Source organism: Aquarana catesbeiana, linkage group LG04 (assembly GCF_042186555.1).
Source record: "Aquarana catesbeiana isolate 2022-GZ linkage group LG04, ASM4218655v1, whole genome shotgun sequence".
Lineage (NCBI taxonomy): Eukaryota > Metazoa > Chordata > Amphibia > Anura > Ranidae > Aquarana > Aquarana catesbeiana.
Genome location: NC_133327.1, coordinates 525,115,971 through 525,128,998, shown reverse-complemented (window position 1 = coordinate 525,128,998; position 13,028 = coordinate 525,115,971). Strand labels below are relative to the sequence as shown.

Here is a 13,028-nt window from a genome sequence, read left to right as displayed (position 1 = left end):
AAATGACAACGTTGTCATAAAGAGCACCAGAAGTAGCTGCTTGTATGAATCCAACCATACAGACCAGGTCAAACCGCTTGGTCCTGTGAAGTAAACCTTTTACTTAGGGGCTCCTATGTGCCTTTTTGTGTTTTTTTAAATTAGCCATCTAATACTCTATTAGTAATTCTCTATTGGTACTCTATTACTCTACTAGTATTCTGCTACTCTATTAGTATTCTTAGTTGGAATAGCTTTTCTTGTCCTTTATTACTCCATAATTTGTAGTAACTCCTTTCTAATGTGACAGAAACATTGTTATGTACAGTAAATTCTGGCCCATATGACTGGCACAAACAATTCTGCTCTATTAGCAATCTAAAATTAAGATCATGTAAATTCTGGGACTGTACCCAAGAGTAGTTTAAATAAAATCATGCAGCTGTCAAAAGCTTAAAACTGCTACAGTTCAAAAACACTCAAAAGGTCTTGCCCCTGCCCCACCCTATGAATGGACAGTGAACAGAGAACCAACACACTAATGAGCTCATCTTTGCCACTCTGCTCCCCTCCTAGCATGCTCCTTGCACTGCAGCACAACTGACTGGCTGCTTTTGCAATTCTCTGTACAAAAGAATTTGGACTGGGGTAGCAAAGAGGCGGATACCAGGTCAAATTCAGGTACTTAAACTGATTGCATTAATTAAAAAAATATTCATTATAAATTCAGTTCAGAAAAAAAAAAAAAAAAAAAAAAAAAGGGAATAAAGGGCAGAGTACAAGCTCAACTTGGAAACCGTGTCATGCCACATAAATGCTCCAAGAGATTTTATCTGCTTGGATTTCTCGGCAGCCAGCATTCAGGCCTCCAAAAAGTAATTAGCTCTCCGAGCAAGAACTGACGTCTATAAACTGATAATCTAGTGAGGCATCAGATTCTCTGCAACCAATTAGAAAGAATTTATGTATCTTTAACTTGGCTTTGTGCCCTCCTTTCTAGCAGGCTGCTCAGGGCACCTTCATGCAGCACTGGCACAAATGTCCTCATTAATGTCACTGGCTACGTAACACTCACAGTTCAATGGCTTTATTCCACATGATGACGTAGCCTGAGAGCGTGAACGACTCCACGTTGACAATGTGAATGTTTCCTCTTTCTGTGCCCACGTAGAGCCATTTGCTCTGGAAAGGCAGGTGACAAAATGTTATCCTATGGGAGAAAAACAAAGAAAAAAAACAAATGGTTTACAAGAGTTACCACTAGGGCCTCTGTTATGAATAATAAGAAATACAAAATGCTGTAAATAACTGGATAAGGTTATTCACTATACTACTTTTACATAAAACACAAATGCATTTCTCTCAAAAGAAAGCAGTAATTTTTCTACAATTAAAATAAATATTTTTTCCCCTTAGTTTTGGATATAGTAGAAACTAGTTAAAGCTGCTATTCGCATTTTTTTTCTTTCAGTGTACCATTGGAGGGATTTCCCCTTACTTCCTGATCCAGAAAAAGGTGACGAAAGCCCTTCTTAGATTGTCACTGAAACTGGTGTCCCCATTGGAAGACTGCATCTCCCCTCCTGTTCCAATATGAACCGTTACAATTTTGGTTTTCCCATTACTTTCTGAACAGACGATACCAGTAGAGAGATAATGACGAATCCCCCCAGCAGGAACACAGACAGCAATTAAAACCTTGTAGTGGCTCTAATCCCTTTTCCTACTATTTCCCTACTCTTTTTTTCACTCTTAAAGTAGAAACAAAATGATTTTTCATTTTGGATAGAGTAATGTAGGGTTACAACCCCTGTCAGGTTTTGTTTTACCATCTGTGCACCATCAGGGATATTTCCTTTCCTTCCTGTCCAACAACTAAAACAGGAAGTGGTAGACAATCACCACCAGAAGACTTCTAATCTCCAACTGTTCTGGAGACAACTAAAAATCTGGGATTTTTTTACTTTCACTTTCAAGAATAATCAACATCACAGAAACATTCTCCTGCGTTCCTGTTAAAGACTTACTTGGCTGACGTTCCTTCTGACTCCTGATCCTGCTTGCTGTACTACTATGTTTATCTCTGGCTCTTACATTTGCTTGGCTGACTACCTGATCCGGTTACTGAACTCTGGCTTGTTTTGATTACACTTACTCTGTTTACCTTATTATTAATGTGTGATTTAACTCTACTTCTGTCTCGGTCTGATTCATGGTTCCTGATACCTGGGCATGTTTTGTGGGGGCTGGGAACAGCAAATCTCCATGTTGTCCCCTGTCAGAAAGGGGATCCGCCTTGTTTACATAGGCCGATCCTTGTTCTGCCTCTCTGAAGCGATCGCCGGCGGACAGATTTTGCCAAACCCACGTGCACCCACAGTATCTATTACACTAAATGACAGACAGGTACGTCGTTTCGTGCAATAGAGCCGCCCTGCCGCAATATATATATATATATATATATATATATATATATATATGTGTGTGTGTGTGTATGTGTGTATGTGTGTATGTGTATATATATATATATATATATATATATATATATATATATATATATATATATATATATATATATATATATATATATATATATATATATATATACATACACACACATACACACACACTCATATATACATACACACACACACACACACTGTGGCTCGTCGGCAAGTGGTTAACTTGTGTGTCAAATTGTCATTCTTCGTTTAAAAGTTTTCCCTTTGAGTACTTTTGTTCCCTTTAGGAACTAAAATATTCATGTCTTCCATAGTGTTATCTGGTTGTGAGAAGTGACGTCCCAAAGGTGTGCAGAAGCTTATGTTTATGGTGTGTGTGTAAATTCATTGCTTCTAGGTTTTGTCCTGTTTCGCCAACATAAGCCCTTTGTTGTCATTTTGCATTGGATAAAAAAGGTACACAACATTACTGAGGTACAGCTATATGATCCTGTGATATTGAAAGTCCTTTGTGTGAGACACTTTTTAATGAATTGATTTGGCTGCAGTTTGTAGCTGTATTAGCGTGTGCTACAATCACCTCAAGCCCTTCCCCTCTCTCTAGGAAAGCATCCACTGATCAGTCCTCAATCATCATAGTTACATAGCAACAGAAGTTGTTAGGTTGAGATGAAATGTTACTGAACAAAAAATCTCTAAATTACAGAGGGGAAGTGAAAATGCCCGGTCTAGCTTGGACCAGTTTGTGTTATATAGGTTCAAATACAGGTTCCATTGTACGGTGTTAAATTGTCTAAAGAACTAAGTATTTCCCAGTTTGTTAGCATACATTTTTGGTCTTGCATATCTCTGGACAGTTTGTTTTCCAATTGTCCATGGAAGACACTGGGTGAAGAGTTTAAACATTTGTTGCAAATTGTTGAAAGCATATGTTTAGCAAACTGATGGGTGCCTTATCACCCTAATTCAGCGCTGTCTTGGCTGCATGACCAAAAATACTTTTCTGTATTTGCACACTTTGAGAAATTAAATTTCGGTGTCAACTAATTTGGCAACACTGTCCAAACAAGAAATGACTGGTAAAGCTGTCAAGTCATGTATCAAAATTGCCAGGACTAAAAACAATAAAATTACCTGATCTGTTAGAAGATGCAGTTACTATACTACCAGTTTTTGATGCAAAGTGATTTAAATTTGTGAAATTTCAGTGTTTTAGAACCACGCTCAAGACCATATTAAACTCTACTCCAAGATTACTAGAGAATACACAGAAAGAAGAGTAAACCAGAAATAAAGTCAAGTAAAGTTTATTCCAACTTCTACACTCCAGCAAAAAATATAAATGGCTATAGTTACTGTGATATATCGTATACAGGTGGTGATAAAATTATGTTACAATGGTGCAAAAAAAAAAAAAAATCTAGGTTGCTGTATCCCATAGCAACAGCAAAGTCCCATATACAGAAGTATTCTCTCCTTGGTTCAGTTCACCTTGTGCATCCCAATAACTGCATCATACAAAGAGAAGGTACCTTGTACTGTAGCCAAATCTTTCTAAGTAAAGTTTCATGTACACCCAGCTGTGCTATCCCATTGACAAATGGGCCAAATCCCCTATTCACCCCCAATCTGAGAATGTACAGTGTTCTAAAATAAATGTGATATCAAGGAGACTGCCCTCTTTCTTTCTACTTTATTTTTTTTGCCAATTGTTTTTATTGAATTTAAAAAAGGTAAGGTGTACAAAACAAAAGCATACCCAGGTTTAACCACTTCCCGACCGCCGCACGACTATATACGTCCTAAGTTTGAACGGGGATATCGTTGTTATGGCAGCAGCTAGCTGCCATAACCCCGGTATCCCCGTTTTCGTGCGGCGGCTGGCTTTCAGATAAAAGTGGTCCCTGCGGCGGATTCGCCGCGAGATCACTTTTATCGGTGGCGGGAGAGGGCCCCCCCCCTCCCGCCGCGATCCGGTGCCCTCCGCCGCTTACCGGAGCCGTCGGTAGCGGCGGAGGCTATCGCGTCCTTCTGCGTGCTGTGTCTGGAGACGAGTGAGGCCAAGATGGCGCTCACTCGTCTCCATGACACTGCTGGGCGGAAGCGACGTCAAAACGTCACTTCCGTCCACGCCTCTTAAAGGCATATTTTTTCAAATGTTATTTTTCTAAATGACTTTTTTTTTTTTTTTTTTTTTTTTATTGCATTTTAGTGTAAATATGAGATCTGAGGTCTTTTTGACCCCAGATCTCATATTTAAAAGGTCCTGCCATGCTTTTTTCTATTACAAGGGATGTTTACATTCCTTGTAATAGGAATAAAAGTGACACAATTTTTTTTTTTAAACAGTGTAAAAATAAATAAAATATTTTAAAATAAATAATAAAAAATTTTTTTTTTAAAACCCCCCCTGTCCCGACGAGCTCGCGCGCAGAAGCGAACGCATACGCGAGTAGCGCCCGCATATGAAAACGGTGGTCAAACCACACATGTGAGGTGGTAGAGCGAGAGCAATAATTCTAGCCGTAGACCTCCTCTGTAGCGCAAAATATGCAACCTGTAGAATTTTTTAAACGTCGCCTATGGAGATTTTTGAGGGTAAAAGTTTGACGCCATTCCACGAGCGGGCGCAATTTTCAAGCATGACATGTTGGGTATCAATTTACTTGGCGTAACATTATATTTCACAATATAAAAAAAAATTGGGATAACTTTACTGTTGTTTTATTTTTTTTTTTCAAAAAAGTGAATTTTTTCCAAAAAAAGTGCGCTTATAAGACCGCTGCGCAAATACGGTGCAAAAAAAAGTATTGCAATGACCGCCATTGTATTCTCTAGGGTGTTAGAAGAAAAACCATATATAATGTTTGGGGGTTCTAAGTAATTTTCTAGCAGAAAAACCTGTTTTAAACATGTAAACACCTAAAATCCAAAACGAGGCTGGTCCTTAAGTGGTTAAAGATTTTTTTTTTTTTTTTTTTTTTTTTACAAGGCACACAAAAACTTGGCTGGGAACCAAAGCCAAAGGTAACCTTACAGTTAGGGAAAAAAGTATTTGATCCCCTGCTGATTTTGTATGTTTGCCCACTGACAAAGAAATGATCAGTCTAATTTTAATGGTAGGTTTATTTTAACACCGAGAGACAGAATAACAAAAAAATTATGAAAAAACGCATTTCAAAAAAGTTATAAATTTATTTGCATTTTAAGGAGTGCAATAACCATTTGACCCAGTCACAAAACCCTTGTTGGCAATCAGAGGTCAGACGTTTCTTGTAGTTGGCCACCAGGTTTTCACACATCTTAGGAGGGATTTTGCGCCACTCCTCTTTGCAGATCCTCTCCAAGTCATTAAAGGTTTTGAGGCTGACGTTTGGTAACTTGAACTTTCAGCTCCCTCCACATTTTTTATGGGTTTAAGGTCTGGAGACTAAGGTCCTGAAGTGGCCTAGCCAATGTGTTTCTTCTTGAGCCACTCCTTTGTTGCCTTGGCCTTGTGTTTTGGGTCATTGTCATGCTGGAATACCCATCCATGACCCATTTTCAATGCCCTGGCTGAGGGAAAGAAGTTCTCACCCAAGATTTGACAGTACATGGCCCCATCCATCGTCCCTTTGATGCTCTGAAGTTGTCCTGTCCCCTTAGCAGAAAAACCACACCCAAAGCATAATGTTTCCACCTCCATGTTTGATGGTAGGGATGGTGTTCTTGGGGTCATAGGCAGCAGTCCTCCTCCTCCAAACACGAGTTGATGCCAATGAGCTTGATTTTGGTCTCATCTGACCACAACTCTTTCCCAGTTCTCCTCTGAATCATTAAGATGTTCATTAGCAATCTTTAGACGGGCCTGTACATGTGCTTTCTTGAGCAGAGGGACCATGTGGGCGCTGCAGGATTTAAGTCCTTTGTGGCGTAGTGCGTTACCAATTGTTTTCTTGGTGACTATGGTCCCAGCTGCCTTGAGATCAACAAGATTTTCCTGTGCAGTTCTTGGCCGATTCCTCACCAGTCTCATGATCATTGAAACTCCACGAGGTGAGATCTTGGATCAAACCCCAGACTGAGGGAGATTGAGTGCTATTTTTTGTTTCTTCCATTCGTGAATAATCACACCAACTGTTGTCACCCTCTCACCAAGCTGCTTGGCAATGGTCTTTTAGACCATTCCAGCCTTGTGTAGGTCTACAATCTTGTCCCTGACATCCTAAAGCCCCATACACACGATAGGACTTTGTACAAACTTTCCCTTGGATTTTTGTACAAAGGGCGTTGGCCAGAAGTTTGTCTTGCATACAGACGGCAGGACTTTTCCAGCCAACTTTCACCAAATCACGTGGTTTTTCAGCTCTTTACCACCACCACCCTTTGGTCAACTTCTGTATTGTTGTCAGATATTGTGTCAATCTCTCCACTTTTATTGGCGAGATTGACACCTTGCGAGCCGGGTTCACACTTGTGTGGGGATCCGACTTGGATCCCCGCCAATGCCAGGCACTGTGTTTGGTATGAATCTTGAGGGGGAACTCCACGCCAAATTTGAAATAAAAAAAACGGCATGGGTTCCCCTCCAGGGGCATACCAGGCCCTTAGATCTGGTATGGATTTTAAGGGGAATCCCTAAGCGGAAAAAACAGCATGGGGGTCCCCCCAAAATCCATACCAGACCCTTATCCAAGCACGCAGCACGGCCGGTCAAGAAGGGGGGTGGGGACGAGCGAGTGCCCCCCCTCCTGAGCCGTACCAGGCCGCATGCCCTCAACATGGGGGGTGGGTGCTTTGAGGGAGGGGGCGCCCTGCGGCGAGGGGCTTATCGGAATCTGGGAGGCCCCTTTAATAAGGTGGCCTCCAGATCCTGGCCCCCCACCCTTTGTGAATGAGTATGGGGTACATCATACCCCTACCCATTCACCTAGGGGAAAAAATGTCAAGAAAAAAAAAAAAACACAGTACATAGGTTTTTAAAGTAATTTATTAGGCCGCTCCGATTCCAACCTCTTCACCAAGACCAAAGAGCTGTCTAAAGGCCGGTACACACGATCGGACTTTTTGACAACAAACATGCAAATTAGCTGTTTTGGAGCAACATCCGACCGTGTGTACGCTCCATCCGACCATGTGTACGCTCCATCGGACAAACTTTTTCTGTTTCCATCGGACTTTTGTTGGCTGTGCGAACGGACAAACTTTCCGGCAACAAAAGTTCGATGGAGCAAAATCCAATTGTGTGTACACAAAAGCATCGGACTTTTGTACAAACTACAGTACGCGGCCGTGAGAATGTTTCCAGCGCGAACCCATTGCACTGGTTCTCAGCAACAGGGTACTGTACATCTCGCACTTGCTGCAATAGGAAAAACACATTTTCCTATTGCGGCGAGCATGAGAGGGAATTCCCCTCTGGGGGCATACCAGGCCCTTAGGTCTGGTATGGATTTTAAGGGGAACCCCCCTACAATGAAAAAACGTAGTGGGGGAGTCCCCCCAATATCTATACCAGACCCTTATCTGAGCACGCAGCCCGGCCGGTCAGGAAAGGGGGTGGGGACGAGCGAGCGGACCCCCCCTCCTGAGCCATACCAGGCCGCATGCCCTCAACTTTTTTTATTCTCTGGCACGAGTCAGAAGATTTTCAGAAAATTAACGACTCACTTACAGGATTGTTGATGCAATTATTAGTCCAGACAACATGCAAAACGTGCATTTTAGAGATCATGGTGATACACGTAGGAACACGAAATATCAAGCCTTGGCTTCTTTGCTTTTAAATCAATTTTCTTTGTACAAGGACACAGAAGCCCTGCCTTAAAGGAATGATTTAGGAGTACAAATGTATGTTTTAACTCTGCTTTCACAAAAAGGTTGACGTCAAGGCAAACAGCTACACACACACACAGACAGAGCTTGTAACAAAACCATAGTATAAAAACATTTTTCAATAAATACTGGATATAGAGGTCTTGCAGATTTTAAAAAGGAGGCCATGACCACGTGAGTTAAACACATGAACATGATTATTATTGAGCTTCCTAATGAACATGTATATCAAATATAAGCCTATATGCAATTCTACTCTTCCAGTTAAGTTGACTTGACAAACAGCTGTCAAATCTTGACTGAATACATGACAAATCAATCAACAGATCCAAAGATCTAAATAATTGAAGTGGTTTGCAAATCTTGAATTTTCCATTAAAAATAAAGCATTATCCAATTCCCTTAGCACATACAGTGTGTATATATACACACACATAATATATATATATATATATATATATATATATATATATATATATATATATATATATATATATATATATATATATATATATATATACACACACACATACACATATACACACACACACACACACACTATATATATATTTATATTACACATACACACACATACAGTAGGTATAGAAAAGAAGAGTAGTGAGCAAATATTGCAGTCTAGATGTGCAAACTTAGACTTTTCCCAACAGACTAAAGGCTGTAATTCTAGCAAAAGATGGTTGAACAAATTACTGACAAGGGGTGATCCTTTTTCCAACTCAGTTTTTGATTTTTTTCTGACATGATAGCGTTTTACCTCTCACTTGGATGTTATAAGTTGCAGAGCGTAAATACAGCTGGGAAAAAAAAAAAAACACACGTTTTCATTTCAGGCTGCAAAGCAAAAAAATGTGTTTATTCTAAAAGGGGGGTGATATAGTGATATACACCCACTGGCCACTTTATTCAGTACACCTTGCTTAAACCTCCTTTTGCCTTCCGAACGGTCATACATTTTGTGGCATTGATTCAACAATGTGTTGGACACATTCCTCAGATTTTGGTCCATGTTGACATGAGAGCATCATGCAGTTGCTGCAGATTTGTTGGCTGCACATGCATGATGAGAATCTCCCATTCCACCACATCCCAAAGATGCTCTATTGGTTGGAGATCTGGTGACTGTAGTACAGTGAATTCATTGTCATGTTCAAGAAACCAGATTGAGATGAGTTGAGTTGTTTTGTGACATGGTGCATTATCCTACTGGAAGTAGCCATTAGAATTTTGTTACATTGTAGTCATAAAGGGATGGACATGGTCAGCAACATAACGCAGGTAGGCCGTGGCATTTAAACAGGTACTAAGGGGCCCAAAGTGTGCCCACACCATTGCACCAACACCACCAGTCTGAACCGTTGATACAAGGCAGGATGAACCCATGCTTTTTTAATGTCGTTTTTCGTCAAATTATGACTCTTATCAATGTCGCAGCTAAAGTTGAGAATCGGACCAGGCAACGTTTTTCCAGTTTTCTATTGTCCAATTTTGGGGAGCCTGTGCGAATTGAAGCCTCAGTTTCCTGTTTAGCTGACAGGAGTGGCACCTGGTGTGGTCTTCTGCTGCTGAAGCCCAACTGCTTTAAGGTTTGATGTGTTGTGCGTTCAGAGATGGTATTCTGCATACCTTGGTTTTAACAAGGGGTTACCTGAGTTACTGTTTGGAAGGTCTGTCGTTAAAGTGAAGAGTGAGGCCCACATCCCTAGTTTAGTGCACAAAAGGAGAAAAAAAAAACCTTTGAAGGGGGACTTAAGGGCATCAATTAATAAAGTAATGTATAAAAGAGTACATTTTATTAAACAGGAGTTAAAAATATATTCCCTGACAAAAATACAATAAAAGACAAGATGCAGTTAACATAACAGAATCATCTGATCAGTCAACACATTGGTTTGATGAAGATAGCAATGGTCCAACACATTCCCAATTTACACAAATGTTAACCATTTCTTTTTCAGGGGCAATTAAATGTCAAAAGATAGTTATTTGTTAAGGCGAGAGGGATTACATATAAAAGCGCATCCTCAATATTTAAAAGGGAAGGCTCATCCTTTGCTGCTGTAAGTCCTAGGAGGAATGACGAACAGGGGAGGACCCCGCGAGAGAACGCACTCCCCCAGCCACTGAGGCATAGATGGTCCTTACCATGTGGTGCCTATTTATATAGGGTCAGCCCAATTTGAATTTCCTAGAGATGTAAGGAGGCATTGGGGTGCTCTAATGAAAGGGCAATAAGCCTATTGGATTTCACAACAGGATTTGCTGAGATAGGGATATTGCTTTTGGAAGCCTATTGAGTTTAAAACACTCAAGGGAAGATGAGAATATCAGAAGATCAATCCTGATATCCAATAAGTCTAAAAGGTATCAGTTAATGTCTCAAAGAACCCCCAATTGGAATACCTGTGAAATCCAGACCTTATTGGTACTAGTGGAGCAGCATTGGAGCACCACGTCTAGATGCCTAAATGCATTGTGTTGCTACCATGCAATTGGCTGATTAGCAATTTGTGTTAAAAAGCAATTTAACAGGTGTACCTAATAAAGTGGCCAGTGAGTGTACATGTCCTTGCAAAAAGTTTCTGTATTTCTGCTGTCAGTTTCACTACTTCGCTATTCACTCTAAATTCTCACATCCTAAAAGCAAGGTTACTGTTGAGCAAGGTATACACAAAGGGATCTCCCTTAAAGTTCTTTGCTTCAGCTACATTCTCATGGGAAAATTGAGATAAAATTCAAACAGACATGAGTGACCTTGGCTGTTAAGCAGCCAATTGACACGTGATCTATCCTTATCTTTTAGCTGTAGGAAAGTCTGTCGATTGTAGAATAAATGGAGAAATCTTTCAGACTCCCATACAGCGCATGTGTGCCTTCTCCCCATGTACAGTTTTGGACATTTTAGATAATGGCCTGTTGACAGGTTTTAAGATTGTGTCATTGGGCAAAAAAGGTGTGCTTTTTACCAAACACTTATAAGACATTCAGAATTCACCAAGAGCATTTGAGCAGTTGACCTGCTTACTTGGTTCAAGCAGCTTCTGTATTTCCATAGATTTTTATTGGGAGTAAAAGTTCTTGTGAAGCCAACTAAAGCCTGTTGATAAAGGCTTGCCAAATGAATGATGTTGCAAATATATTTAAAAAAAGGCAGAAATTTCTTTACCTCTAAGATATGAGCACAAAGTATTTTGGCATTTGTTTGTAGGAAACAATGTACCTTATTTTCAGTTAAAGTGTTACTAAAGTCTGTTATTTTATTAATAAAAAAATGGCACGTTATACCTACCTGCTCTGTGCAGTGGTATTGCACAACTTGACCCTGATCCTCCTCTTCTGGGGTCCCCGGCGGCGATCTTAGCACCACTTTTTAGAACTACCAAAGCCAGCCGCTGGCTATGGGCCGTAGTCTGTACACTCCAGACCTGTATGTCTATGGAGCCGCGCTATAGACTTAAGCTGGCCATACACTATACAATTTTCCTGTTCAACTTTCCTTTAGATTTACCAAAACCATATAATACGAGGTCAAACCTAAACCCTTTCAATTTGTATGCAATCAGACAGGCCCTTGCACTACATAGTTGAAGGTAAATCTAAAGGAAATTGAATCAGAAAATTGTATAGTGTATGGCCAGCCTTACACAGCGGGACTTAGGACCGCCTCCCACTTCCTCTTCACTGCATCTGATTGACAGCAGCTTCTGCTGCGGATTGAATGCTGTGTAAAGAGGAAAAGGGAGAATAGATGCAGCTATGCACAGCACTGCTCTCTTCTCCCCTCTTCCCCTTCACACAGGAAAGGGGCACAGAGAAACTGAAAACATTTTTTACCTTAATGCAAACAAGGCATTAACGTTAAAAAAACGTTTTTAGGTTTAGGGGTTTAGGTAACGCTTTATATTTAGCATGATACCAATTACAAACTGAAGCAATAAAAGACTTCTATATTGTTTATGCATGCACACCAAGCATTATTTCACAGTATACAGAAAACAATTCCTGTTCTCAGTATGAGAGAAGGGGCCTCGGGTTCTGACACTTGGAACAATCTGCATCAGTAATTAGAATAATCAATCCAGATAATACCTTTTGTCTAAGTACAAAGCAGCATTTTCAAGAGCCAACTAGGATACAGACAGACAATTGCCATAGGAAACTGATGAGTTGTTGGATCAAGAACAGCCAGCACACCTTTCTAGCTCATCCAACATTCAGTAGGTTTTGTTACTCTAAACAGCACGAGTGCTGAATATGACGTTGCTGACATCCTAAAGATGATTTTGGCTAGGTCATATTGTAAAACACAGGAATGTAGAACAAAAAACATACATGCTTTATAAGCCTGGTTCCCTGCTGCACATTCTTTTTGGCAGCCTACACATTGAAATAAAAAAAAAAAAAAAAATCTATTTCTCCATACACACATTCGATATGGATGGTGGCATCCTTCCCGCTGAGTTATTGTATTTCAACAGTGGGCAGCTTTAACCTGCGGCACAGATCATTGAGAAAAATCCAATAGGCTGGTTGTACACAAGCTAATCACTAGATTGACTTGTGTACAACCATCAAGCGCATACATGGATTGAAATTCAGCATTTGCTGAAGCAACCAAATTGTGATCCATATATGGCCTTTTCTCGTCACTTCCCCATGGCTCTAATCAGCTGCTGAGAATGAAGAAAATATCCATTACTTGTGGGTATGGAGGATCAGGTGATTGACATTATGTGACAGCGCTTTTAACTGGTC

General features: G+C 40.3%; 1 protein-coding gene across 2 annotated transcripts in view; it reads right to left on the bottom strand.

Moving 5' to 3' along the window:
- Nucleotides 1–13,028, bottom strand: part of STXBP5 (syntaxin binding protein 5) — a 723,304-nt gene that overhangs the window by 453,547 nt on the left and 256,729 nt on the right. For both annotated transcript variants that reach the window (XM_073627823.1, XM_073627824.1), the window contains exon 5: nt 1,055–1,189. In XM_073627823.1, coding sequence (XP_073483924.1) covers nt 1,055–1,189 — 135 coding nt within the window. The remainder of the gene's footprint in view (nt 1–1,054; nt 1,190–13,028) is intronic.